General features: G+C 43.4%; 1 protein-coding gene across 3 annotated transcripts in view; it reads right to left on the reverse strand.

Moving 5' to 3' along the window:
• Positions 1–1,804: 1,804 nt before the first annotated feature.
• Positions 1,805–26,140, reverse strand: part of tmem154 (transmembrane protein 154) — a 40,099-nt gene continuing 15,763 nt past the window's right edge. Inside the window, exons 2-6 of one of the 3 annotated variants that reach the window (XR_011885762.1) lie at positions 22,317–22,748; positions 14,269–14,305; positions 5,443–5,528; positions 5,000–5,050; positions 1,842–3,420 (exon numbers count right to left, since the gene is read on the reverse strand). Coding sequence is in view for 2 of the 3 variants with exons in the window: in XM_072256069.1 (XP_072112170.1) it covers positions 5,007–5,050; positions 5,443–5,528; positions 14,269–14,305; positions 22,317–22,748 (599 nt within the window). In the remaining variant the exon portion in view is untranslated. Of the gene's footprint in view, positions 3,421–4,999; positions 5,051–5,442; positions 5,529–14,268; positions 14,306–22,316; positions 22,749–26,140 lie in introns of all 3 variants that reach the window. The other 2 variants (XM_072256069.1, XM_072256070.1) reach the window with 2 other exon arrangements.

The following is a 26,140-nucleotide window of genomic DNA, read 5'->3' on the forward strand; positions in this document are numbered from 1 at the left end:
GGTTCCCAAACTGGGTCCGTGTTCCCCAGACCAGGAGTTCCCAACCGGGGTCCGTGTTCCCTAGACTAGGGGTTCACAACCTGGGGTCTGTGTTTCCTACACCAGGGGCTCCAACCTGGTACTGTGTTCCCTACACCAGGGGTTCCCAACCTGGTTCTGTGTTCCCTATACCAGGGGTTCCCAACGTGGGTCTATGTTCCCTAGACCCGGGGTTCCCAACCTGGGTCCATATTCCCCAGACCAGGGGTTCCCAACCGGGGGTCCGTGTTCCCTAGACCCGGGGTTCCCAACCTGGGTCCGTATTCCCCAGACCAGGAGTTCCCAACTGGGGTCCGTGTTCCCTAGACTAGGGGTTCACAACCTGGGGTCTGTGTTCCCTACACCAGGGGCTCCCAACCTGGGTCCGTGTTCCCTACACCAGGGGTTCCCAACCTGGTTCTGTGTTCCCTATACCAGGGGTTCCCAACCTGGGTCCGTGTTCCCCAGACCAGGGGTTCCCAACCGGGTTCCGTGTTCCCTAGACCAGGGGTTCACAACCGGGGGTCCGTATTCCCCACACCAAGGGTTCCCAACCTGGGGTCCGTGTTCCCTTCACCAGGGATTCCCAACCTGGGTCCATGTTCCCCAGACCAGAGATTCCCAACCTGGGTCCGTGTTCCCTAGACAAGGGGTTCGCAATCTGGTTCCGTGTTCCCTACACCAGAGGTTCTAAACCTGGGTTCGTGTTTCGTACATCAGGGGTTCCCAACCTGGGGTCTATGTTCCCTACACCGGGGGTTTCCAACACAGGGTCTGTGTTCCCTAGACCAGGGGTTCCCAACCTGGGGTCTGTGTTCGCTAGATCAGGGGTTTCCAACACAGGGTCTGTGTTCCCTACACCAGGGGTTTCCAACCTGGGTCCGTATTCCCTAGACCAGGGGTTCACAACTTGGGGTGTGTGCTCCCTACACCAGTGGTTCCCAGCCTGGGTCCGTGTTCCCCAGACTAGGGATTCCCAACCTGATTTCATGTTCCATAGACCAGGGGTTCACAACCTGGGGTCCGTGCTCCCTACACCAGGGGTTCCCAACCGGGGGTCCGCATTCCCTACACCAGGGGTTCCCAACCTGGGTCCGTGTTCCCTACACCAAGGGTTACCAACCTGGGGTCTGTGTTTGCTACACCAGGGGTTGCCAATGTGGGGTCCGTGTTCCCTCAGTGAACTTTAAGGGGCCATAGGGTTAAGAAGGTAAGGAAGCCCTGCCCTGGGGTAATAACATGGTCACTCACTCATCCTCTCCGATCGCTGCGGTGCTCCAACTATTATTTTCATGTTAATTTCACCAGGAAAGACTTGTTTTCCCTTCCAGACCGCATGTCTGTTTTTGTCTGGAGCTGCTCATAGGAACCTTCATGATTAACATTGACTTCTCTAACTTCCGCTAATGCCCCACCTCCCTCTCGTATCCCATCCATTATTTATTTTTAAGCACACATTCTTTCTCTCACTCTCCTTTTTCTCCCTCTGTCCCTCTGAATATACCCCTTGCCCGTCCTCTGGGTTCCCCCCCCAACCATCTTTCTCCCCGGACCTCCCATCCCATGATCCTCTCATATCCCCTTTTGCCAATCACCTGTCCAGCTCTTGGCTCCATCCCTCCCCCTCCTGTCTTCTCCTATCATTTTGGATCTCCCCCTCCCCCTCCAACTTTCAAATCCCTTACTCACTCTTCCTTCAGTTAGTCCTGACGAAGGATCTCGGCCTGAAACGTCGACTGCACCTCTTCCTAGAGATGCTGCCTGGCCTGCTGCGTTCACCAGCAACTTTGATGTGTGTTGCTTGAATTTCCAGCATCTGCAGAATTCCTGTTGTTTGTGTTGTGTGTGGAACCTTCATGAGTTTTGTTTATCTTCTGGTAGGTTATCTCTGCTGTGGATTAACCGCATGTCTTGGCTCAAGAGATTCTTGATTCAAAATGTAATTATTTTATTTTTAAATTAAGCGGGGAAGGATGCCGAAATGATTCATGGCAAGGTTACTGGTACTGGAGGACCTGACTTATACAGAGACTGGATAGGCTGGGGCTTTATTTCCTGGATTTGAGGAAAATGATGTGTGATATTTTGAGGGTTAGATGTATATAAAGTCTAAGGTCTTTTATCTGGTGGGGGAGTCCACAACTAGAGGACATTGATTTAGAGTGAGAGGGGAAAGATTTAAAAGGAAGCTGAGGAGTAACTCTTTCACACAGAGGGTGATGGGTGTATGGAACAAGATGCCAGAGGGAGCTGGGAACAATTATAATGTTTAAAACACATTTGGACGGGAACATGGATTGGAGAGTCAAAGAGGGATACAGGCCAGACACAGGCAAATGGGACTAGTGCAGGTGGACATCTTGGTCAGCATGGATGAGTTCAAAGGTTCAAATGTTCATTTATTATCAAAGAATAGAACTCTGAAATACTTCTTCTCCAGGTAGTCATGAAACGAAGAAAGAAAAGAAAGGCAGTACAGTCATCAACCCCGAAAAATCCCCTCCCCGCACAAAAAATGAACAAAAATGGAACAGGCACATCAGCTCCGCCTCCCCCCCCAAAATCCCCCTCCCCATGAACAAAAAGGAACTAGAAAGATCAGGCAAAAAAAACACAATATAAAAAAACTATGACTGCAAAAAAAGTCTATAGTCCAAGTCCACATCCAAAACGCGGAAAACCTGAGTGACATTCTTTGGACACAGTAGCAGGTTCTCCCCTCTCCAGTGGCATAGCAGAGTGATCCTTAGCGATCAACAGACTGGTAGTCGGTGTTCACCCTCTGCACCTACCTCGATACTTCAATCTCCCTTGTCGCTTTAGTCGGTGAACAATGGAAATTTTAATTGTCAAATTGGAGTCAAATGTTGGCTCGCGTCCCATCCCACAGCCTGCCCATAACAAGCTTAATGCACACTGCCTCTGTCTCCCTGAATCCTCTTGGAGACTGCAGAGTGCTGAAGAACCCAAACCATCTCCAAACTTCTGCATTCACCTCTATGTTTCAATCTCCCTCATCACTTTAATCGGCGAATAATGGAAGCTTTAACCAGCGAAATGGAGTCAGACATCGGCTTATGTCCCGTACCGCAGCCTGCCCGCGCTCGCCACCTCTGCCTCCTAGAATCCTCTTGGAGACTGTAGAGCACTGGAACACCCAAATGATCTCCAGACAGCGAATCACAGTCTCCAACAGCCCCAGATTCACATTCAAGATGAAAAGCAAATGGAAAAGACGTAAAAGGAGTGAAATATATTGTTTCATGATCTATCCAGAAGATGTCGACCAAAGGAGCATTGTACACAGGTGCAATCTTGACCGCCATCAGTTTGGCTGAACAGCTTGTTTCTCTGCCACATAACTCTATTTATCTTAAATTCCAAAAGAGCTGTTCAAAATCCCTGCAGAAGGAATATAACATTATGGATTAGTGAGATTCAGGTATGTCAAGAGGTCCCATTGTAGTTGTCTTCTTATCAATTCCCAATTGCCATAAACTCAATAGAATTTTGGAATTAAAATTAAGTATACCCACAGGCTCAAAAATATTGATCATATAATCCCAGTGACAGTTGCATGATGCTCCATATCCTCTTCTCTACTCTCATTTCTTTTTGTCTCTTCCTGTGTGAAGCTCCATATGGAGGTTGAATGCATTGGAGAAGAGAAAGCATCACTTCTACTTCACATTATCCATTGTTCTCATGGGACTCAACAACCCCCCACTTCTAAGTACATGTTTCTGAATTTTTAACTGAAGATAGAATGTTCACTGACACTAGGGAAATTTAACGAAACAGGAAATTTTAATTAATTCTCACTAATTCATGATATTTTCAGTTTAGGAAACTCACAGGAGCTCTTACTAGAATGTGCCATTATTTAAAAAGTAAACTTTTCCTTTGTTATGTAGTTTTGAAAGAAACATTATGTAAATAAAGTGTACTAGTTGCTGAGACACATGCACCTTATTAAGTGCCTTCTGTATCTAATTATGTGGCCTCTGAATATGTTCATGGCCCTCTGCTGCTATAGCCCATCCACCTCAAGGTCCGATGTGTTGTGCGTTCAGAGATGTTCTTCTGCACACCACTGTTGTAACATGTGGTTAGTTGAGTTACTGTTGCCGTTCTGTCAGTTCAAACCAGTCTGGCCATTCTCCTCTGACCTCGCTCATGAACGATGCACTTTCGCTGACAGAACTGCCACTCACTGGATGATTTTTGTCTTTTGCACCATTCTCTGTGAACGCTAGAGACTGCAGTGCATGAAAATCCCAGGAGATCAGCAGTTTCTAAGATACTCAAACCACCCTGTCTGGCACCAACAATCGTTCCACAGTCAAAGTCACTTCGATCACATTTTTTTCCTGTTCTGATGTTTGGGCTGAACAACAACTGAACCTCTTGACCATGTCTGCATGCTTTTCTGCATTGTGTTGCTGTGACATCATTAGCTGATTAGATATCTGCATTACTAGCAGGTGTATAGGTGTACCTAATAAAGTGGCCACTGTGTATATCTGTATATTAATAATAAAACTTTGCAGTGCAGTCTTTCATTATTTCAGCTATCAATAATGTAAGCTGTGTCAAGATATCAATATATCATAGCTATTGTTATAGTTATTATCAAACTAAATCCCAATGCTTTCTTTATTCTGATTGCCAAGAAGAAATGAATCATTTGCGTGCTACTTAGATCCTTTTTCACTGGCTCGCTGAGACCTCTGGCACTTTAGCTCTCTTTTGTTTATGCTGCAGCTTTATTCAATACCACTTCCTGTCGTGACTTGTTGTGGCGTGACACTGTAAGTGTAGTAGTATCAGATGATTAAAGCTATTATTATACATTTCACTGTACGGCTTTTTAAAATAAAAATCTATGCATCACTTGTTTAAATGAAACTCTGTAAATTTAATATTTCTACTGAGAAATACAAATAATTAGCTTTCAGAATTAAAACTAGTGAACACTGACCTGCATTTTAATTTTTGTCTTTGCTGGTGTCTAATGAATTTCCTTGATGAGCTGAAATGATTCAGAAACATATTTATCAGACAAGGCAGAAGCACACATTAGTACTATAAATAGCTCAAGCCTGGAGGAAGGGGATAATTTCATGGTCTTCCCTGTTTATTAGAATGAAACTTCCATAAACATAAAGAAATTCCCCAAGAACTAATGAAGAATTAAGTGAGGGCTTTGGAGTAGAAAGGAGCAAAGCGTTATAAGGAAATGGGACAGAGAGAAGGGGAAAAGGGTGGCTGTGAAGTTGAGTGTAAGAGAGGGCCAGAGAAGTCATTGGGAATGAGTGTTTCTTTGTAAGGTGTGGAACCATGCCCCCTCATTTTCCCAGGAGGGTAGATTTTTAAACAGGTACAGTATGACTGTGCGGACATGTTGTTTGTTTGTTCACTTACATTTTTCTTTCATGCTGCCCATCCATTTGTTGACTTCTTCCATCTCAACTTCCATCACAGAAGCTACATCTTCCTCGAATATAGGGCTTACATGAATGAGGGGAAATTACAAATAAACATCTTTAATTTATTTTAAAAAGTAAGATTATTATAAATAAAACACTTAAACCACTGAATACTTTCAGCTAATTAGAAAAAATATCTCCCATTGAAAATTCTCAGGGTTCAGTCCTAAGCCCAAGCTCATTTTCAGCTGCTAAGTCCTTTAATGTCCAGTTTTTACCCTACTTGGGAACAGCTGTCAGTAAAACAGACAACATGTCTCCATCTCCCAAAAGATTTCCACTTCTGAAGAGCTGCAGTGTATCTGTGATGACGGGGACAGGAAGATGTCCATCTTGAGAAGAACTCAGCCCCTACCATATCCACCTCAGTAGGTTTGAATGGAGCAGGTGACTGTTTCAGTACCATTCAAGGGCTTGTTTACAGACCTTCTACTAGAGCGACAGCAGGAGTCCATCACGAGACATGAGGGGCGAACAACTCACTCTGCATATTCCGCTGCTTTTAATAGCAGTTTAGTTTCCCTCCTGTGGACTTTAATTCATTCTTGCTTTAACCAGTGAGGCTTCTGGAAGAGCCAGAGCACAAAAATGAAATGCATTTTACTTTTAACCGGTTCCCACTGGTTACAGAATGAAGTCCTTTAGGCAACACAAACTCACTCACTTACTCACAATCTTGCCAAAGAGGGAAAATGTATGTTTCTTGTGTATTTGACAGTCAGCAGGAAAAGTCAGTAGCATTAGTGTTGTCAGTATAAGTCAATGTAATTAGTGTTGCCATAATTTTTTTCTGAAACAAACAACAACTTTAACTTTTTCCTAAATACATAGTTTAATGAATCCTAAAATTGCTGTCAGTGATAGACCACAGTTCCACTGAATGATCTTCACTCTTCCTCAATGGAATCTGAAGTCACTTGAATTGGTATGAATATTCTTCCTGTGAAATACTCTGAAGATCATGTATTTAGTTACGTGGGATTTTAGCTACTTACAGAACCTAATTACCACTTAGCAAACTATTTCAAAAACCCTTTCACAATTATTTGTAAATATAAGAGACATTAAAAGTTCAATATGTGTGGTGGTGGGGTTTGATTCCTTTTTAAACAATACTGGATGTTTTCATCTTTATTTTGCAATCTAGATGGTAAGAAAAGTTCATTAAAAGTGTGCCTTTTGCTTCAAAACTTGCTGGAAAATTTTTTACTGATGATATAAAATTGCTGAATGAACAATGAACAACCTGGCAGAAGTAGGCATCAGAAAATGAGAAGTTTGTATTGGCTCAATCTTCATGGAGAGCTTTCTTCAAGATCAGTGGCAAGACCTGATATGTTACATCTAACTGCAGGTTCTGAACCAGTGTGCCTTCAGCCTCGGTATCAGGTTTTGTTCTTTGGTGAAAGATTCTAATTTATTGAAAGAACTGTAAAGTAACATGGTGTCAACTGATACAATGCAGGAGCATCGCTGTCATTTTGTTCGTTAGCAACAACAAAGTACTTAGATCAGCAGAGCTCATGTTATCCAAGCCTTGAGCCCTAAAAGGTGTGGTTGGATGGTGGGACATTTATTTCTGGATTTATGAACAACTGCACTTAAATACTGCCTGTCACATGACATGATCATTAAAAACTCCATACAAAAACATGACACCACTCAACTAGTTTTTATTTTGCAATTAAGGCAAAAGTAATAGGCTGCATTGCCTGGTTGCTCTGACTGGTGATTCAATTTATACAAGACAGCCAAATTGTCCATTAATTTTTGTGTTTATAGTCGGTGCACCAGTGGGGAACAGTTTTACTTTTGTCAGTGTCCCTCTCTGAAACCAGGACAAGATTCCCGACCATTGGTTTAGACATATTGCCTTTTTTTTTGCTTGAATATCACAAAAACACAAAGACAGAAGATGTAAAGGCTAATTCAAACTTCAAAATTCACAGAATCTCTTAGAGCTAAAAGATGCATAATGTGGATAGGCGCCACTGGGTTGGCAGCATCACTGTGGCACAGGATATCCTAACGGCAGAAGCATTTAATCACATACGCTTTGCCTGAGTTAGGTAATTAAGATGAAAAATTAAAGTTTTCCAATTTGTGCCACAAAGTAACTCACTTTGCATCTTGAATATTTCTACCAGCTGATAATGGTGAGAGGGAGTGCTTAACTCAGATATTTATGTTGCACTGAAGCTCATCTTCAGATCTCTGGAGTGTTCGCTGACGGACAGTTACCTGTCTAATGCATGCAATGACATGTCAAGTAGTAGAAGTACTGATTACACTTCAGTGGATGTGATTAACTGCATCCTCTTGATGTTTGAGACAAAGCTGCTAGCTTTGCTCTTATCCACTTAAAGAGCACTTAGATAAGGCAGCTGCTTTTAAGGAATGTTTCTAACTTGCAACGTTTTCCTTCTTGTTGGAAGGTGGCCAGAATGTGTGAATCACTTGCTGCTCACCAAGAAGGAACCTTCTAACTGCTCCACACTGAGCCACTGATTACTCGCTGGCCCCTCACCCTGCTACAGGCAAGAAGACGTATCCTGGCTTTATCAACAGCAAGGACCCTCCCGCGGCAGCGGGCCCAGGGTCCAGCAGTACACGTTTCAATGGAGAAGGACACGGGAGGCAAATGGCATCAAATAGAGGGAAAGTTAGGGCGAGACACCAGTTGAGTGGGCGGGGTGGCATGGGAAATTATGAGCAGACTGCATTCAACATCTTACACTATTCTTCCTGTCAATAATATTTTAGCAGAATCCCACACAGCCCTCGGGGACCATGCACATTAACAATATCAAGAAGGTAAGAGCAACAAAGCATTTCCTCCTGCTCTCTTCCTCTGAGTAGCCCCCCGTACCGAGATGGAGACTGAACCGCTCAGGAGTAACTTTCAGAAGGAAGGAGGAAAACAGAGATCAGGCCTCAATTGCCCAGCCACATTATTTTGAGTTAGGCTGATGTTTCTGCTCTTGAGCACTAAGATAAAGTAGTTGCAAGTGGTGACGTACTCGTCAATTTGCTGAATCCTTGTACAACACAATTTATTTCTTATTTTAAAACCACTGACTGAAACCAATTTCTGTCATTTTGCAAAACCACTTACAGTCTTCTTCTACAGGGGGAGGTGGGGCTTGTTCTGGACCATGGTGGAGGGATGGGTGTAGGAGGTAGAGGAATGACTGGTGGAGCTATACTTAGATATTGTAGGAATCTTAACAAAAAAAAAGAAAATAGATGCTCCTTCATGTTTTCTTTTGATTTTCATAATCCAAGATTGGGTTATGAGAGAAATACTCTGGAGGCAAAGGCAGGATTACATTCCTACTCTCCCTAAATTGAAGATTAAATTTTTTAAGATCATAAGACATAAGAACATAGTTGGGGCCATTTGGTCTATCAAGAGTTCTCCACCACTGCATTGTGGCTAACTTATTTTCTGATTCAATCCTGTACCTCTGCCTTCTACTTGTAACCTTTGATGTCCTGGCTAATCAAGAACATATTAACCTCCACTTTAAATATACTAAATGACCTAGCCTCCATAGCTGTCTGTGGCAATGAATTTCACTGATTCACCACCCTCTGGCTAAAGAAATTCCTCCTCATCTCTGTCCTAAATGGACATCCCTCTATTCTGAGGTTGTGCCCTCTCGTTCTAGACTCACCCGCTATAGACAACATCTCTGCACATCCACTCTACCTATATTCAATAAGTTTTAATGAGATCCCCACCCCCTCATTCTTCTAAACTCCAGTGAGTACAGGCCCAGAACCATCAAATGCTCCTCATAAATCAACTGGAATCATTCTTGTGAACCTTCTCTGGACCCTCTCCAAAGCCAGCACATCTTTTCTAAGATAAGAGGCCCAAAACTGCTCACAGTACTCCAAGTGAAGTGTGACCAATGCCTTATAAAGTCTTATAAACCCCTGTGATACATCTTTGCTTTTATATTCTAGTCCTCTCAAAATGAATGCTAACACTGCACTTGTCTTCCTCACCACTGACTCAGTATGAAAGTCAACCTTCAGGGAATCCTGCACAAGGACTCCCAAGTCCCCTTGCACCTCTGGTGTTTTGAATTTTCTCCCCATTTAGAAAATAGTCCACATCTTTTTCCTTCTACCAACGTCTATGACCATACACTTCCTAACACTATGTTCTACTGCCACTATTTTGCCCATTCGGCCAATCTGTCTTGGTCCTTCTGCAGACTTCCTCGACACAACCTGCCCCTCCACCTATCTTCATACCAACCCCTGTGGAACACCTCTAGGCACTGGCAGCCAATCAGAAAAGGCCCCTTTTATTCCCACTCATTGCTTCTTCCCAATCAGCCAATCTTCTATCCATGATAGTATCTTTCCTGTAATACCATGGGCTCTTAACTTGTTAAGCAGTCTCATGTGCAGCACCTTGTGAAAGGCCTTCTGAAAATCCAAATAATCAACATCTACTGACTCTCCTTTGTGTATCCTGCTTGTTATTTCCTGAAAAAAAATCCAGCAGATTTGTCAGGCAGGATTTCCCCTTCAGAAAACCATGTTGACTTTGGCTTATTTTATCATATGCCTTCAAGTAACCTGAAACCTCATCCTTGATAATAGACTCCAACATTTTTCCAACCACTGAATTCAGGATATCAAGCCAAAATTTCCTTTGTTCTGCCCCTCTTCCTTCTTATAGAGTGGAGTGACATTTGCAATTTTTACCCGTCCCCCAGAACCATTCCAGAATCTAATGTTGTCTTTGACTTCCCTCATCTGCCCCGGTTGCCTCATCTTCCCTTAGAATACTTTTTCATCTTTGGGATGTATCCATTCTGGCCTTCTGAATTGCCCATTGAAACTCCAACCATTGCCGTTCTGCCATCATCCTTGCTAGTGACCCCTTCCAATGAACTTTGGCCAGCTCCTTCGTCATGCCTTGTAATTCCCTTTACTCTACTTTATCTTCTGTCTGTATCTTTAGGATGAATTCTATTAAATTGTGATCACTGTCTCCCAAGGGTTCCTTTACCTTAAGCTCTCTAATCAAATCTGGTTCATCACCCAACACCCAATCCTGAATTGCCTTTTCCCTAGTGGGTTCAACCACAAGCTGCTCCAAAAATCCGTCTTGTAGGCATTCTACAAATTCTATCTCGGGATTCAGCACCAACTTGATTTTCCAAATCTACCTTTTACATGCCTTTCCTATCTCCCCTTGTAATTCGTATCCCACATCCTGGATACTGTTCAGAGGTTTTTATGAAACTCCCATCAGGGTCTTTTACCCTTGCAGTTTCTTAGCTCTACCCACAAGTATTCTACTTCTTCTGATCCTATGTCACCTCTTTCTGAAGATTTGAAGAGCAAGAGGATAAGCGTGAAGAGCAAGAGGATAAGATGTGAGAGAATAGGACCAATCAAGTGTGACAGTGGAAAAGTGTGCATGGAACTGGAGGAGATAGCAGAGGTACTTAATGAATACTTTGCTTCAGTATTCACTACAGAAAAGGGTCTTAGCAATTGTAGGGATAACTTAAAGTGGTCTGAAAAGCTTGAACATATAGATATTAAGAAAGAGGATGTGTTGGAGCTTTTGGAAAGCATCAAGTTGGATAAGTCACTGGGACCAGACGAGATGTACCCCAGGCTACTGTGAGAGGTGAGGGAGGAGATTGCTGAGCCTCTGGCGATGAGCTTTGCATCGTCAATGGGGATGGGAGATGTTCCGGAGGATTGGGGGGTTGCAGATGTTGTTCCCTTATTCAAGAAAGGGAGTAGAGATAGCCCAGGAAATTACAGACCAATGAGTCTTACTTCAGTGGTTGGTAAGTTGATGGAGAAGATCCTGAGAGGCAGGATTTATGAACACCTGGAGAGGTATAATATGATTAGGAATAGTCAGCATGGCTTTGTCAAAGGCAGGTCGTGCCTTATGAGCCTGATTGAATTTTCTGAGGATGTGACGAAACACATTGAAGGTAGAGCAGTAGATGTAGTGTATATGGATTTCAGCAAGGCATTTGATAAGGTACCCCATGCAAGACTTATTGAGAAAGTAAGGAGGCATGGGATTCAAGGGGGCATTGCTTTGTGGATCCAGAACTGGCTTGCCCACAGAAGGCAGAGAGTGGTTGTAGGCGGGTCATATTCTGCATGGAGGTTGGTGACCAGTGTGTGTCTCAGGGATCTGTTCTGTGACGCCTACTCTTTGTGATTTTTATAAGTGACCTGGATGAGGAAGTGGAAGGATAGGTTGGTAAATTTGCTGATGACACAAAGGTTGGGGGTGGTGTGGATAGTGTGGAGGGCTGTCAGGGGTTACAGCGGGACATTGATAGAATGCAAAACTGGGCTGGGAAATGTCAGATGGAATTCAACCCAGATAAGTGTGAAGTGGTTCATTTTGGTAGGTCAAATATGATGACAGAATATAGCATCAATGGTAAGACTCCTGGCAGTGTGGAGGATCAGAGGGATCTTGGGGTCTGAGTCCATAGGACACTCAAAGCTGCTGCGCAGGTTGACTCTGTGGTTAAGAAGACGTATGGTGCATTGGCCTTCATCAATTGGGGGATTGAATTTAGGAGCCAAGAGGTAATGTTGCAGCTATATAGGACCCTGGTGAGACCACACTTGGAGTACTGTGCTCAGTTCTGGCCGCCTCACTGCAGGAAGGATGTGGAAACCATAGAGAGGGTGCAGAGGAGATTTACAAGGACGTTGCCTGGATTGGGGAGCATGCTTTATGAGAATAGATTGAGTGAACTTGGCCTTTTCTCCTTGGAGCGATGGAGGATGAGAGGTGACCTGATAGAGGTGTATAAGATGATGAGAGGCATTGATCATGTGGATAGTCAGAGGCTTTTTCCCAGGGCTGAAATGGCTTGCACGAGAGGACATAGTTTTAAGGTACTTGGAAGTAGGTACAGAGGAGCTGTCAGGGGTAAGTTTTTTATGCAGAGAGTGGTGAATGCGTGGAATGGGCTGCTGGCAACAGTGGTGGAGGCGGAAACGATAGGGTCTTTTAAGAGATTCCTGGATAGGTACATGGAGCTTAGAAAAAAAGAGGGCTATGGGTAACCCTAGGTAGTTCTAAGGTAAGAACGTGTTCGGCACAGCTTTGTGTTGTGCTGTAGGTTTTCTATGTTTCTATGATTTCAGTTTTTACCAACAGAAGCCACCCCACGCAATCTGCCTACCTGCCTCTCCTCTCGATACAATATGTGTCCTTGGATATTAAGCTCCCAGCTATAATCTTCTTTCAGTCATGACTCAGTGATGTCCACAATGTCACTCCTGTCAATCTCTAACTGTGCTGCAAGGTCATCTACCTTATTCTGTATACTGCATGGGCTCAAATATAAGACTTTCAGTCCTGTGTTCATCACCCTTTTCAATTTTGTCCCCATGTTACACTTCAACTCACCCCACTGACTGCAATTTAGTCCTATCATCTGCCCGTCCTTCCTCACAGTCCCACTACACAATACTTTGACTTGTGTAGCAACTGCCCCATGTTCAGCCCTATCACTCTGGTTCCTATCTCCCTGCCAAATTAGTTTAATCTCACCCCAACTGCTCTAGCAAACCTGCCTGCAAGGGATATTGGTCCTCCTTGGGTTCAGGTGTATCCTGTCCTTTTTGTACAGGTCACACCTTCCCCTGAAGAGATCCCAATGATCCAGAAATCTGAAATGATGCCCCCTGCACCAATTAGTCAGCCATACATTCATCTGCCAAATTATCTTATTCTTACCTGGCGCAGTCCAGTGATTACTACCTGGAGGTCCTGCTTTTTAGCTTTCTGCCTAACTCCCCATATTCTCTCTTTAGAACCTCCTCCCTTTTCCTGTCGTTGGTACTGATATGTACTATGACTTAAGGCTGATCGTTCTCCCCCTTTAGAATGGCATGGACCTGATCCAGGACATTCCTGACCCTGCACCTGGGGGACAACAGTACCCTCGGAGAGTCTCTTTCAAATTCACAGAGCCTCCAGTCTGTCCCTCTAACTACAGAATCCCCAATCACTACTGCACTTCTCTTCTCGCCCCTTCCCTTCTGAGCCACAGGGCCAGACCCGATGGCAGAATCAAATACACGTGGCCTCCTGGGTACTCAAGCTGTAGAAAGCATGCTTACAAAGGGAGAAGATGGGAAGGCAGAGATCTCATTTGGCTCTGCTCTGGTTAATGGCCTGATCTTTCCAAACACCTTGCAGTTTGAACAGAGGCAGTTCGTAAAAACAGATCTGGGGAGGATCCTCTGCCGTTCAGGAAGTTTGCCCAAATTTCTGTTTGTTTAACTCAAGTGAAAATTGGCTGGGATAATAGGTGCAGCCACACAGTGCAGGGATAGCAAAAGACAATGCATATTGTCCACCAAACATAGAATGGTACAGGCCTTTCAGCCCACAATCTCTGCTGACCTTGATGCCAAAGTAAACTAAACCCATCTGCCTGGATATAATCCATATCCATCCAGGATATCACCATTATCATGTTTAACTTTGTGTGTAGTTACCCCAGTGTTGCAGTTTGAATAGACTTTCTCAATCCAACAGCAGCCGAAACACTTTTTAACATTTACACCCAATAGTGTTTCACACTGACAAAAGCACCAAAGCAAAAATGTATTCACATCAAGATGGAATGCTCTTGAAAATTTCTAGACTTGTTCTTATTCCAATAAAATCTGTCCCTGCAAGCCTCAAACACTATATGTATTTTAATTTAAAAATAAATTTTAAGCTTCATACCTTGCTGGATTTTCACAATTAACTTCATCATTTATCCCTGTGAAAAGAAGTTAACACAAGTTGAAACATATTCTGAAGTTGGAGGAAGTTGTCATTAATAAAATATTTGACTTACTCTGCAAATAAATGAAAACCACCCATGTTAATGCTTATCTTCTCAGGAAATAAAATTGAGTACATCTTTCATACAATTAAATCTTTAGGTTGAATTACATTTGGGTAAAATATTTCCCCAATAAACATATTTGCATTTGTAAACCAATTTGAAATTGATGTGATGCCAAGTTCATACCTTCTGTCAAATATGTGATGCAGAGCTTGCTCTGAAGCAGAAATTTAAAGGAGCTGTAGATGACTAATATTCCAAGGCTCCTTCATGATGACATGAGCACCACAATTCTCTACAGAGGCTACGGATTCATCTGTTATCCTAACTGGAGTTAAGTAAAGCCATATCATTGCTCTCTTCTTGGTAGCAGTGATCCTTGCGTTCTTTAAGGAGCAGCAAGGCACTGAGGACAGAAGGAGTGGATGGCTCTGTCATTCTGATTGAGGACTGCAGTCTCCAAGGGATCCACTACTGATCTTCAATATGCTAATGACTATGCCATCCTCTCGTTCACTGAGAATGACTTTCAGTCCATGCAGAATCTTCTTACACAAACTTATCAAAGCCAAGGATTCTCGTTAAACATTGGCCTATCCGCCTGTCTCAAATAGTTACTAAGAAGCAGGACCTGAAAACAGTTCAGCACTTCCATTTCCTAGGTAGCCATCTTTTTCACGGCTTTGTCAAAAATTGATTCAAGACTCAGCACATGATTCACTGTGGAAGTGCTCCCTGTGGGTAATCCTCTGATGTGTTTTCACTGATCATAGCCCACAATACAAGTTCTGGCAAGTTATCAACAACACCTAAAGAGACTGGGGAGATGTCACCATCAATGAATCTAGAGAATTGGCAGGGAGGACATTGACAGCCTCCTCACTAAAGCTAATGAGACCAGTGTCAAGGCATCAGCTGTGCTGGACAGTATATGGTATGAAAATACTGATCTCTTCTGCTCAAAGAATCCCTCTCCTCACAGCAGAGAAATTATGGGGTGGATTTCAGGATGAAAGACTCAAAGATGTGCTGAAAATGTATCTCAAGGAAACAGATTTGAATTTCACAAGATGGGAAGCAGTTTGCTATAATGGTGCCACATCTCCATCAGGCAGGGGTCTACTTTGAGAAGACACCCTCCAACTTTCAGGCAGAGTGGAATGAAAACAGGAAAGGGAAGTGAACCTGTGGTCAACAGGAGTCTGGCCCGACACTGAAATGTCTGTGAAGTTCTGCCTCTGAGTTTATGTTATCGTTCTCTTATTTAATTTTAGTCAAATCAGTTGAGAGCATTGTTACTCAGAGGTACAGGAGACTGAAGACTCACACTCAATGATTCAGAAACAGCTCCTTCCTTGCACCATCAGATTTCCGAATGGGTCCTCATTATTCCCTTAATTTTGCACTATTTATTTATTTTGTAATTTATGGTAATTTTATGTCTTTGCACTGTACTGATACCACAAAACAACATATTTCACATCACAAGACAGCAATAATAAACCTGATTCTAATTCTACATCAAGGGATTACTGATTATAGCACTCTGTTGTGTAGTCCTTACAGATAATCCATATTGATTCGCGGAATCAAATATCGCTGTGATGATTGTACTTTCTAGTATCAATTGTTTGGGGACAATAAAGTATGAAGTATCAAAGTATTCCTCTGCACGATTGGCCTTCTACTTAATCTATTGATATAACCAAATCACAGATTAGCAAATCAGATCCATTAGCAAGACCAAAGTCTCAGTGAGATTGCAGTTGTGACTTCTTCAGGTCACAGTGCAGAGAGTGCACTGCATATGATACCACTGATCTTTGTGATCTGCCCAGGGACATTCATAAACAGTTGTATGAAAAATCCTTTTGTATGACTGTGGGAAATGTGAGTTGGAAAAATAATGCGACAATCTTTATATAATCCATTAAAAGATCCTAAATAATCAAGAACAAAAAATATTCTTGATCAGCTGCATTGTATAAAACTTTCCTTAATTATTAATAATAAATTGAGACGATTAATTTTTAAATACTTTGTATCTCTTTATCAAGCACTCGTTACTCCACTCGCAATGCCTTTGAGATAACGTTATAAATTGTTTTTTCTTGCTATCTGTAGTAAATGATGGTGAACAGTCATAATTACAGGATGTTGTATGTTCTATGAATGGACATAAACAACTGCATCCTGAGAGATTTGCAGAGTCTCTGAGCAACAATTCCCATTGTCAGATAGTCTTTCAATTATTGTGATATGTGAAGAGCCCAATACCCTGCCAGTGGCTTCCTTCACCCTGCATTTTTGTTACATTAACAGATGCATCCTGGTGATACAACAAATACCTCGCCTCAGGCTAGCGAGAGCCTCAATGAAATCTATTTGGTTGGATCTGATGATACTATTCTGGCCTTGGCTACATTGTAACAAGTGATACCTACTTTCAATGCCCCAATTACAAGATCAACATCATAAAGGGCAAAGCATTTCACTTGATTAACGCAGGAATCACCAAAGACAGGTGATAACTGTAGTATGCACCACCTCTATTAACTATGATAAAGGTGGGAGGTCATTGGCCAGCTCCCTTGGAAGCAATCCCATTAACATTCTCATACATACATTCGCTCACTTTTTTGATTTTTTTTGCCATTAACTGATAGTAAGCAGTGATTTACAGCAGCTAATGAATCTACCAGCAGGTTTTCATGATTAGGGAGGAAACTAAAGGAACCCCCAAGGAGAACGTGCAAACCCTGCACATCATGGTCCCGAGATCTCTGGGGCTGCAGCATGAACTTCTGCACCATCCTGCCACCGCAACATTCACTGACAACACACCCCAGATCTGCAGGTGCAGGTTCCCCTCCGAGTTAAAAATCATCCTGACTTGGAAAAGTATCTCTGGTCCCTCACTGTTACTGGGTCTCTGAACCTCCTGCTCTATGACATTGTACGAACGCACTCATTAAAAGGCATGCAGTGCTTCAAAGAGTGCCTCACCACCAGATTCTCAAAGCTGTTTAGGATGGACAGTAACTGCTGGCTTGGTCAGAAAATGAATAAGTAATGAAAACTTTCATCAGAAGCACCAGGCATCTGTTCTGACTCCATTAACAAGTCTGTAGGTGATATCACTTAAAGGGACTACACCTTATATATAATCTTATAGACAATAGACAATAGGTGCAGGAGTAGGCCATTCGGCCCTTCGAGCCAGCACCGCCATTCACTGTGATCATAGCTGATCATCCACAATCAGTATCCAGTTCCTGCCTTATCCCCATAACCTTTGATTCTGCTATCTTTAAGAGCTCTATCCATCTCTTTTTTGAAAGCATCCAGAGACTTGGCCTCCGCAGCCTTCTGGGGCAGAGCATTCCATATATCCACCACTCTCTGGGTGAAAAAGTTTCTCCTCAAGTCCGTTCTAAATGGCCTTCCCCTTATTCTTAAACTGTGGCCTCTGGTTCTGGACTCACCCATCAGTGGGAACATGCTTCCTGCCTCCGGCATGTCCAATCCCTGAATAATCTTATATGTTTCAATCAGCTCCCCTCTCAGCCTTCTAAATTCCAGCGTATACAATCCCAGTCGCTCCAATCTTTCGACATATGACAGTCCCGCCATCCTGGGAATTAACCTTGTGAACCTACGCTGCACTCCCTCAATAACAAGAATGTCCTTCCTCAAATTTGGAGACCAAAACTGCACACAGTACTCCAGGTGTGGTCTCACCAGGGCCCTGTACAGCTGCAGAAGGACCCCTTTGCTCTTATACTCAATTCCCCTTGTGATGAAGGCCAGCATGCCATTAGCTTTCTTCACTGCCTGCTGTACTTGCATGCTTGCTTTCAGTGACTGATGTACAAGAACACCTAGATCTCGTTGTGCTTCCCCTTTTCCTAACTTGACTCCATTTAGATAATAACCTGCCTTCCCATTCTTACCACCAAAGTGGATAACCTCACATTTATCCACATTAAACTGTATCTGCCATGCATCTGCCCACTCACTCAGCCTGTCCAAGTCACCCTGCATTCTCATAACATCCTCCTCACATTTCACACTGCCACCCAGCTTTGTGTCTTCGGCAAATTTGCTAATGTTACTTTTAATTCCCTCATCTAAATCATTAATATATATCGTAAACAGCTGCGGTCCCAGCACTGAACCCTGCAGTACCCCACTGGTCACCGCCTGCCATTCCGAAAGGGACCCATTAATCGCTACTCTTTGTTTTTTGTCAGTCAGCCAATTTTCAATCCATGTCAGTACTCTGCCCCAGTACCATGTGCCCTAATTTTTCCCACTAATCTCCTATGTAGGACTTTATCAAAGGCTTTCTGAAAGTCCAGGTACACTACATCCACTGGCTCTCCCTTGTCCATTTTCTTTTTTTTTTTATTTTTCTTTTTATTTGGATATTAATTTTATTTTTATTTGGATACCCTTGTCCATTTTCATAGTTACATCTTCAAAAAATTCCAGAAGATTAGTCAAGCACGATTTCCCCTTTGTAAATCCATGCTAACTAGGGCCAATCCTGTTACTGCTATCCAGATGTGTCGTAATTTCATCTTTTATAATTGACTCCAGCATCTTTCCCACCACCGACGTCAGGCTAACCGGTCTATAATTCCCTGTTTTCTCTCTTCCTCCCTTCTTGAAGAGAGGGACAACATTAGCCACCCTCCAATCCACAGGAACTGATCCTGAATCTATAGAACATTGGAAAATGATTACCAATGCGTCCACGATTTCTAAAGCCACCTCCTTAAGTACCCTGGGATGCAGACCATCAGGTCCCGGGGACTTATCAGTCTTTAGACCCAACAGCCTATCCAACTCCTTTTCCTGCCTAATATAAATTTCCTTCAGTTTATCCATTACCCTAGGTCCTTTGGCCACTATTACATCTGGGAGATTGTTCGTGTCTTCCCTAGTGAAGACAGATCCAAAGTACCTGTTCAACTCGTCTGCCATTTCCTTGTTCCCCTTAATAAATTCACCCGTTTCTGTCTTCAAGGGCCCAATTTTGGTCTTAACTATTTTTTCCCTTTTCACATACCTAAAGAAACTTTTACTATCTTCCTTTATATTCTTGGCTAGTTTACCTTCGTACCTCATTTTTTCTCCGCGTGTTGCCTTTTTAGTTACCTTCTGTTGCTCTTTAAAAGTTTCCCAATCCTCTGCCTTCCCGCTCATCTTTGCTATGTTATACTTCTTCTCTTTTATTTTTATACTGTCCATTGCTTCCCTTGTCAGCCACTGCCTCCCCTTACTCCCCTTAGGATCCTTCTTCCTCTTTGGAATGAACTGATCCTACACCTTCCGCGTTATTCCCAGAAACACTTGCCATTGCTGTTCCACTGTCATCCCTGCTAGGGTATTGTTCCATTGCACTTTGGCCAGCTCCTCCCTCATAGCACCATAGTTCCCTTTGTTCAACTGTAATACTGACACTTCTGAGTTTCCCTTCTCCCTCTCATTTGTAGATTAAAACTTATCATATTATGGTCACTACCTCCTAATGGCTCCTTTACCTCGAGGTTCCTTATAGACAGAATACTGGAAGGGGACAGAGAGCTTAGTGACAGTGTCATGACAACAACCTTTCCCCCTATGTCAACAAAAGATTGGGTTATTGACCGGTAAGAGAGGCAGTGCCCATGCTCCTGTCTACATCAACGATAATCGAGAGTTTCAAGTTCCTGGGAATGAGCAACACCAACAACCTGTCCTATCAAGTCCAACCACATTGATCTCATGGGCAAGAAAAGTCACCAACAGCTCTGCTTCCGCAGGAGGCTAAAGAAATTTGGCATGTCTCAATTGATCCTCACTGATTTTTATCAACACACCACAGAAAGCATTCTATATAGGTGCATAATGGCTTGGTATAGTAACTACTGTGCATGTGATGGCATGAAACTGCAGGAAGATGTGGACACAGCTCAGCACATCACAGAAACTAGCCTCCTCTCCATGGACTCTGTCTATACTTCTCGCTACCTCTGTAGAGCAGCCAGCAGGATCAAAGACCCCTTCCCACCGTCCGTCCTGGACATTCTGTCTTCTCCCACTCCCACTGGGCAGAAGACACAAAAACCTAAAAGCACATGCCACCAGGTTCAAGGACACCTTCTATCCCACTGTTATCAGACTCGTGAACAGACCTCTTGTATAATAAGAATCTACCTCGTTATGACCTTGCACTTTCTCTGTAGGTTTTATACTTCATTGTCCTTGTTCTATCTCAATGCACTGTGTAATGATTTGATCTGTATGAACAATATTCAAGCCAAGCTTGGTACAATAATAGAAACCAATACCAAAGCATAAACCTGAAGGGCCAAAACAATCTGATTAAAATATAGACATATTTTCAGTGTCCACGTTATAGGGTACTTCCTGCGCCTAATCAAGTGACCATTGACTGCATGTTCGTGGTCTCCTGCTGCTGCAGCCCATCTGCTTCAAGATATGATGTGCTGTGCATTCAGAGATGCTCTTCAGCACACCACTGTTATAATGCATGGTTACTGTCACCTTTCTGGCAGCTTGAACCAGTCTAGCCATCCTTCTCTGACCCCTCTTATTAACAAACCGTTTTTGCTCACAGAACTGCCCCTCACTGGATGCTGTTTGGTTTTTTTTTGCACCATTCTCTGTAAACTTTAGAGGCTGTTCTGCATGAAAATCCCAGCAGATCAGCAGATTCTGAGATACTCAAACCACCCTGTCTGGCGCCAGCAATCATTCCACAGTCAAACTCACTTAGATCACATTTCTTTCCTGTTCTGATGTTTGGTCTGAACAACAACTGAACCTCTTGACCATGTCTGCATGCTTTTATGCATTGAGTTGCTGCCATATGATTGGCTGATTAGATATTTGCATTAATAAACAGGTGTGGAGGTACCTTTGTGATCCAGAATAGTACAAGGGTCATCCTCCAGACTTCGCAAGTGTTCGTAAGGTCCTACATTTCTTCACCAGGAGCATTTATTACCTGCATCACAGCTGACTGCAGACACACTATCATAAATTCCTTACTGTTGCTATCTGCTGCACTGGCTCCCAGGACTGACACCAATGAAACATGCTTGCAGTGGTTAAATAATGCTGGGGATTAAAACGTCTTGGGCTCACTGTGATGTGCTCAAATCACCTTGATCCTCCCACACCTGTTATTGCCTTCCAGTGACAATCGGAGCTTCCAAATGCACTTGCAAGGCATTGTAACTACAAAGTAAATAATATCACTTTTATTATGAGAAACAAAGCTTCTTTTTAAATCATTGGTATGGTGATCAGGTACAAGTTGAAAATGTGATTATTTTAACTGTGCTTGATTTCTTATAAAATTGTTTGAGGTGCAGCAATGGAACTCAAGTGACACCCCTTTAGACCTGGCCCAGGGGCTGATTTTAACTGAACCCACTGGACAGGAAACAAATAGGATCAGATCAACCCACAAACAGGAGAAAATCTGCAGATGCTGGAAATCCAGAGCAACACACACAAAATGCTGGAGAAACTCAGCAGGTCAGGCAGCATCTGTGGAAAAGAATAGACAGACTACGTTTCAGAATGAGATCCTTCCTCAGGACTGAGAAGGAAGGGGAAGATGCCAGAATAAAAAGGAAGGGAGAGGGGAAGGAGGTGATCTGGAAGGTGATAGGTGAAGCCAAGAGGTGGGAAGCAGAGCAGCCATCTGCTTCTACAAATTGGCTTCAACTAAAAGTAAAATCAATTATTCCCCCCCCCCCCACCCCCGCTATGTCAGACCCACCCTCAGACCAGCAATGCTTCCTACAATAATCTTTCTTTGTAGGCCAACCACTTTGTTGGATTTTTGTTATTTCCTTCAATGCAATACCAATGTCCTTAACTAGTTTTAAGAAATCAGTAAAACTAAAATGCAGTTGCTTACTTTTTCTACCATGATAACAATTCAACAGAATGGCAATAATTAAACCAAGCAGAAAAAGGATCAGAGTTGGAAGCAAAATCATTCCAATTAGTTTGTTGTTCTTCGATAAGGGCTGCAAAGTACTCTCAGAAGGTAATGAAGCCATCAATACATATGTAGAATTTTCAGCCCATTTCAACAGTTCATTTGCCTTGGTGTTGGTGTTTGCGGTATTTGCCTTGTGGATATCCTCCAGAGTCGTCGGTGCTGATGAATCCTGTGAAATTGTTGTTGACATCGTCTTGCTTGGCTGTGATGTCGGAGAGTTGTTGGTACAGGGAGCATGATGTGTAAAATTTGCATACGATGGAGCAAATGTATCTTTTGCATTATTAGCAGACTGAGTTGTATGGCTCACTGGTGTGGCTGCTTCAGTTTTTCCTAATGAATAACCTGTTGGAAATGAAACAGAGGATTAGAAGACAGTTTTATCTTTATAGTTTGTTAAGGTGGTGGGGAGAGTCAGGGCTCAGCCATAATATCTGCAATCTTAAACAACCTCTAACCCACACCAACTCCCATCACTTTCGCAGAACGCTTCCACCTAAAGAAAGATCAAATAAAAGCCTTGCACGGTGTCAATGCTATCTCCTTGTAAGTGGTGTCCAATTAGTGCCAATCCTCTGCACACTCTGGACATGAACCCTCTTTTTAAATCTTACTTCTAAGTCCCTCCCACCTGTCTGATGTCTCTCTACCTGCAAGCAGCCTCTCTCAGACAAACTTGGCAAGTCTCTGCTTAATGCTTCTTTTGCACTGCAAATGCTTCTCCCTGAAGAACACGTCCATCTAAATTCAAACTCTCAATATTGAATTTCTTTCAGATGTCAGTGCTCCCCAGGTATTAATACAACACTGTTGAGAATTTAGTAGTTTTTTCATATCTATCCATGAAATAATTCATATTCATGAATTACATGTAGCCTCATCCGTGGAGATGGTACTGTTCATAATTGTTAATCTTTGCTCTTGACTTCACTCCCAGGAAGATTCTGTCTCTCCCTCTCTCAACTCATGCAGATCTGATGAGTGTAAGTGCTTGCATTGTACCACGGGCTCTCTGAGAAACAGCATCAGGTTGCAGATGGACAAGAACTCCAGGTAGTTTGCTCAGTCACTCTCGTTAAAATTACTTTATTTAATTTTCAAAAATTATCGGTTGCACAATCACAATATCAGTGATGGTGTCCACCAGAAGACCCTCGAGACTGTAAAAAGATCTTTCCAATCAATGCCCGGGAAAAATGCATGAAACGTAGCGGCAATTTTCTTGGTGATGAAGACTTCCACAGGATGCATAGTGTCCTCAAAATAGAAAGGTTGCTGAATTGTGAGGAATGTTGTCTAAGGCGGGATATAAATCAGATGGAAGGTTGGGTGGAGCATTGCCAGATGGAATTTAGTCCCAGCAAGTAAAAGGTGAGACAAGAGAAAATCTGCAGATGCTGGAAAACCGAGCAACACACACCAAATGCTGGAGGAACTCAGCAGGCCAGGCAACATCTATGGAAAGGAGTATGGCGGGAGGAGAAGATGGCGGCACGATGCAGCTCACAGCAGCCACTCTGCTGGTGATATCTGTTATCTGTCAAGTAGGGTGCCGTGCACAATCCTGATTTGATGGAAACAGATGTGAGAGCACGGAGAAACATCTGGTGAAACTTCTGAAATGCCTGCTTCACTGCCGCTACTACTGTGTGATCCAGAATCTCCGGAGGGGAAGGCCCCGAGTCCTCGGCTTTGCTTGTTGCTCAGCGGCCGGGGCGGGGTTGAAGCGCTCGGCAGAGGATGGTGCTCAGAGAGGCTGTGTCGGAGGCTCAAAGTTTTCGGACGGACTCAGAGTCCGCTGCGGTTGGGTGCTTCCAATGCTGCTGCATCGGCAAGTTTGCGGCGCTTGGAGGATCATGGCCGGGAGAGTTTCTCCCTTCTGCCGCCTGTGTGAGATGATGAGGCTATCGGGACTTGAGACTAATTTTTACCGTGCCCATGGTCTGCTCTTTATCAAATTATGGTATTGCTTTGCACTGTTGTAACTATGTGTTATTATTATGTGGTTTTGTCAGTTTTAGTCTTGGTTTGTCCTGTGTTTCTGTGATATCTTTCTGGAGGAACATTGTATCATTTTTTAATGCATGCATTTCTAAATGACAATAAACGAGGACTGAGTGTCCTCAATCTAATGTTTTGGGCTGAGACCATTTGGCTAAACAGTGAAAGGTGATGCAGTTTGGGAAGTCAAATAGGGGTAGGACCTATATAGTTATCAGTGGAGCCCTAATGAGACACGAGGGTCTGCAGATGCTGGAATCTGGAGCAAAAGTCAACATGCTGGAGGAACTCAGCAGATCAGGCAGCACCTATGGAGGAAAATAGGCAATTGATATTTCAGGTCAAGGTCCTTCATATGGACTGCACTAAGGATTGCTGATGAACAGAGAGATCTTGTGTTACAGGTCCATGTGGCAACAGAGGAAGAGAGAGTGGTAAGGAAAGTATATGGCTTGCTTACCTTTGTAGGTCAAAGCACGGGGTATATCGTCAGGATGTTGTGTTGCAAACTTACAACAGAGGTTTGACTGCACTTGGAGCATGGGAGTGCTCCGGTTACTACACCACAGGGAGGACATGACTGAGCTGAACGTCGCCTCAGTTAGAGGACTTCAGTTAGGGGAAGAGATTGGATAGGTTGGGTTAGTTTCCTATTGAGCAAAGGAGGTTGAACGGTGACCTGACAGAGGTATAACAATATAAGAGGATAAGATAGGCTAGGCAGAATTTTTTCCCCATAGTGCAGATACCAACAGCAGGAGAACATGTTTAAGGTAAGGGATGGAGGGGATTTTTTTTTCACAGAGAGTTTTGTATCTGGAATATGGTGCCAGGGCAGGTAGTGGATGGAGATAGATTTTGACAGTCAAGTAAATAGGCTCGGCAATGAAGGACATGGACCCATTTATGACACATGGGATTATTGTAGAAGGGTACAAGGATCAGCTTGAGGCTGATGAGACAAATGGCCCATTTCTGTGCTCGGCAACTCAATAACCCAGTGATCCAATGTGTAAATCAATAACCCAGTGATCCACTGTGCAACTCAGTAACCCAGTGATCCAATGTGCCACTCAGTAACCCAGTGATCCAATGTGCCACTCAGTAACCCAGTGATCCACCGTGCAACTCAGTAACCCAGTGATCCAATGTGCCACTCAGTAACCCAGTGATCCAATGTGCCACTCAGTAACCCAGTGATCCACCGTGCAACTCAGTAACCCAGTGATCCAATGTGCCACTCAGTAACCAAGTGATCCTATGTGCAACTCAGTAACCCAGTGACCCACGGTGCCACTCAGTAACCCAGTGATCCAATGTGCAACTCAATAACCCAGTGATCCTATGTGCAACTCAATAACCCAGTGATCCACCGTGCAACTCAGTAACCCAGTGATCCAATGTGCCACCGTGCAACTCAGTAACCCAGTGATCCAATGTGCAACTCAATAACGCAGTGATCCAATGTGCCACTCAATAACCCAGTGATCCTACGTGCATCTCAGTAACCCAGTGATCCACCATGCAACTCAATAACCCAGTGATCTAATGTGCCCTCAGTAACCCAGTGATCCACCGTGCCACTCAGTAACCCAGTGATCCACGGTGCAATTCAATAACCCAGTGATCCAATGTACCACTCAGTAACCCAGTGCGTGCAACTCAATAACCCAGTGATCCACAGTGCAACTCAATAACCCAGTGATCCAATGTACCACTCAGTAACCCAGTGATCC

The sequence above is a fragment of the Mobula birostris genome, chromosome 4 (genome assembly GCF_030028105.1).
Source record: "Mobula birostris isolate sMobBir1 chromosome 4, sMobBir1.hap1, whole genome shotgun sequence".
NCBI classification, from domain to species: Eukaryota; Metazoa; Chordata; class Chondrichthyes; order Myliobatiformes; family Myliobatidae; genus Mobula; species Mobula birostris.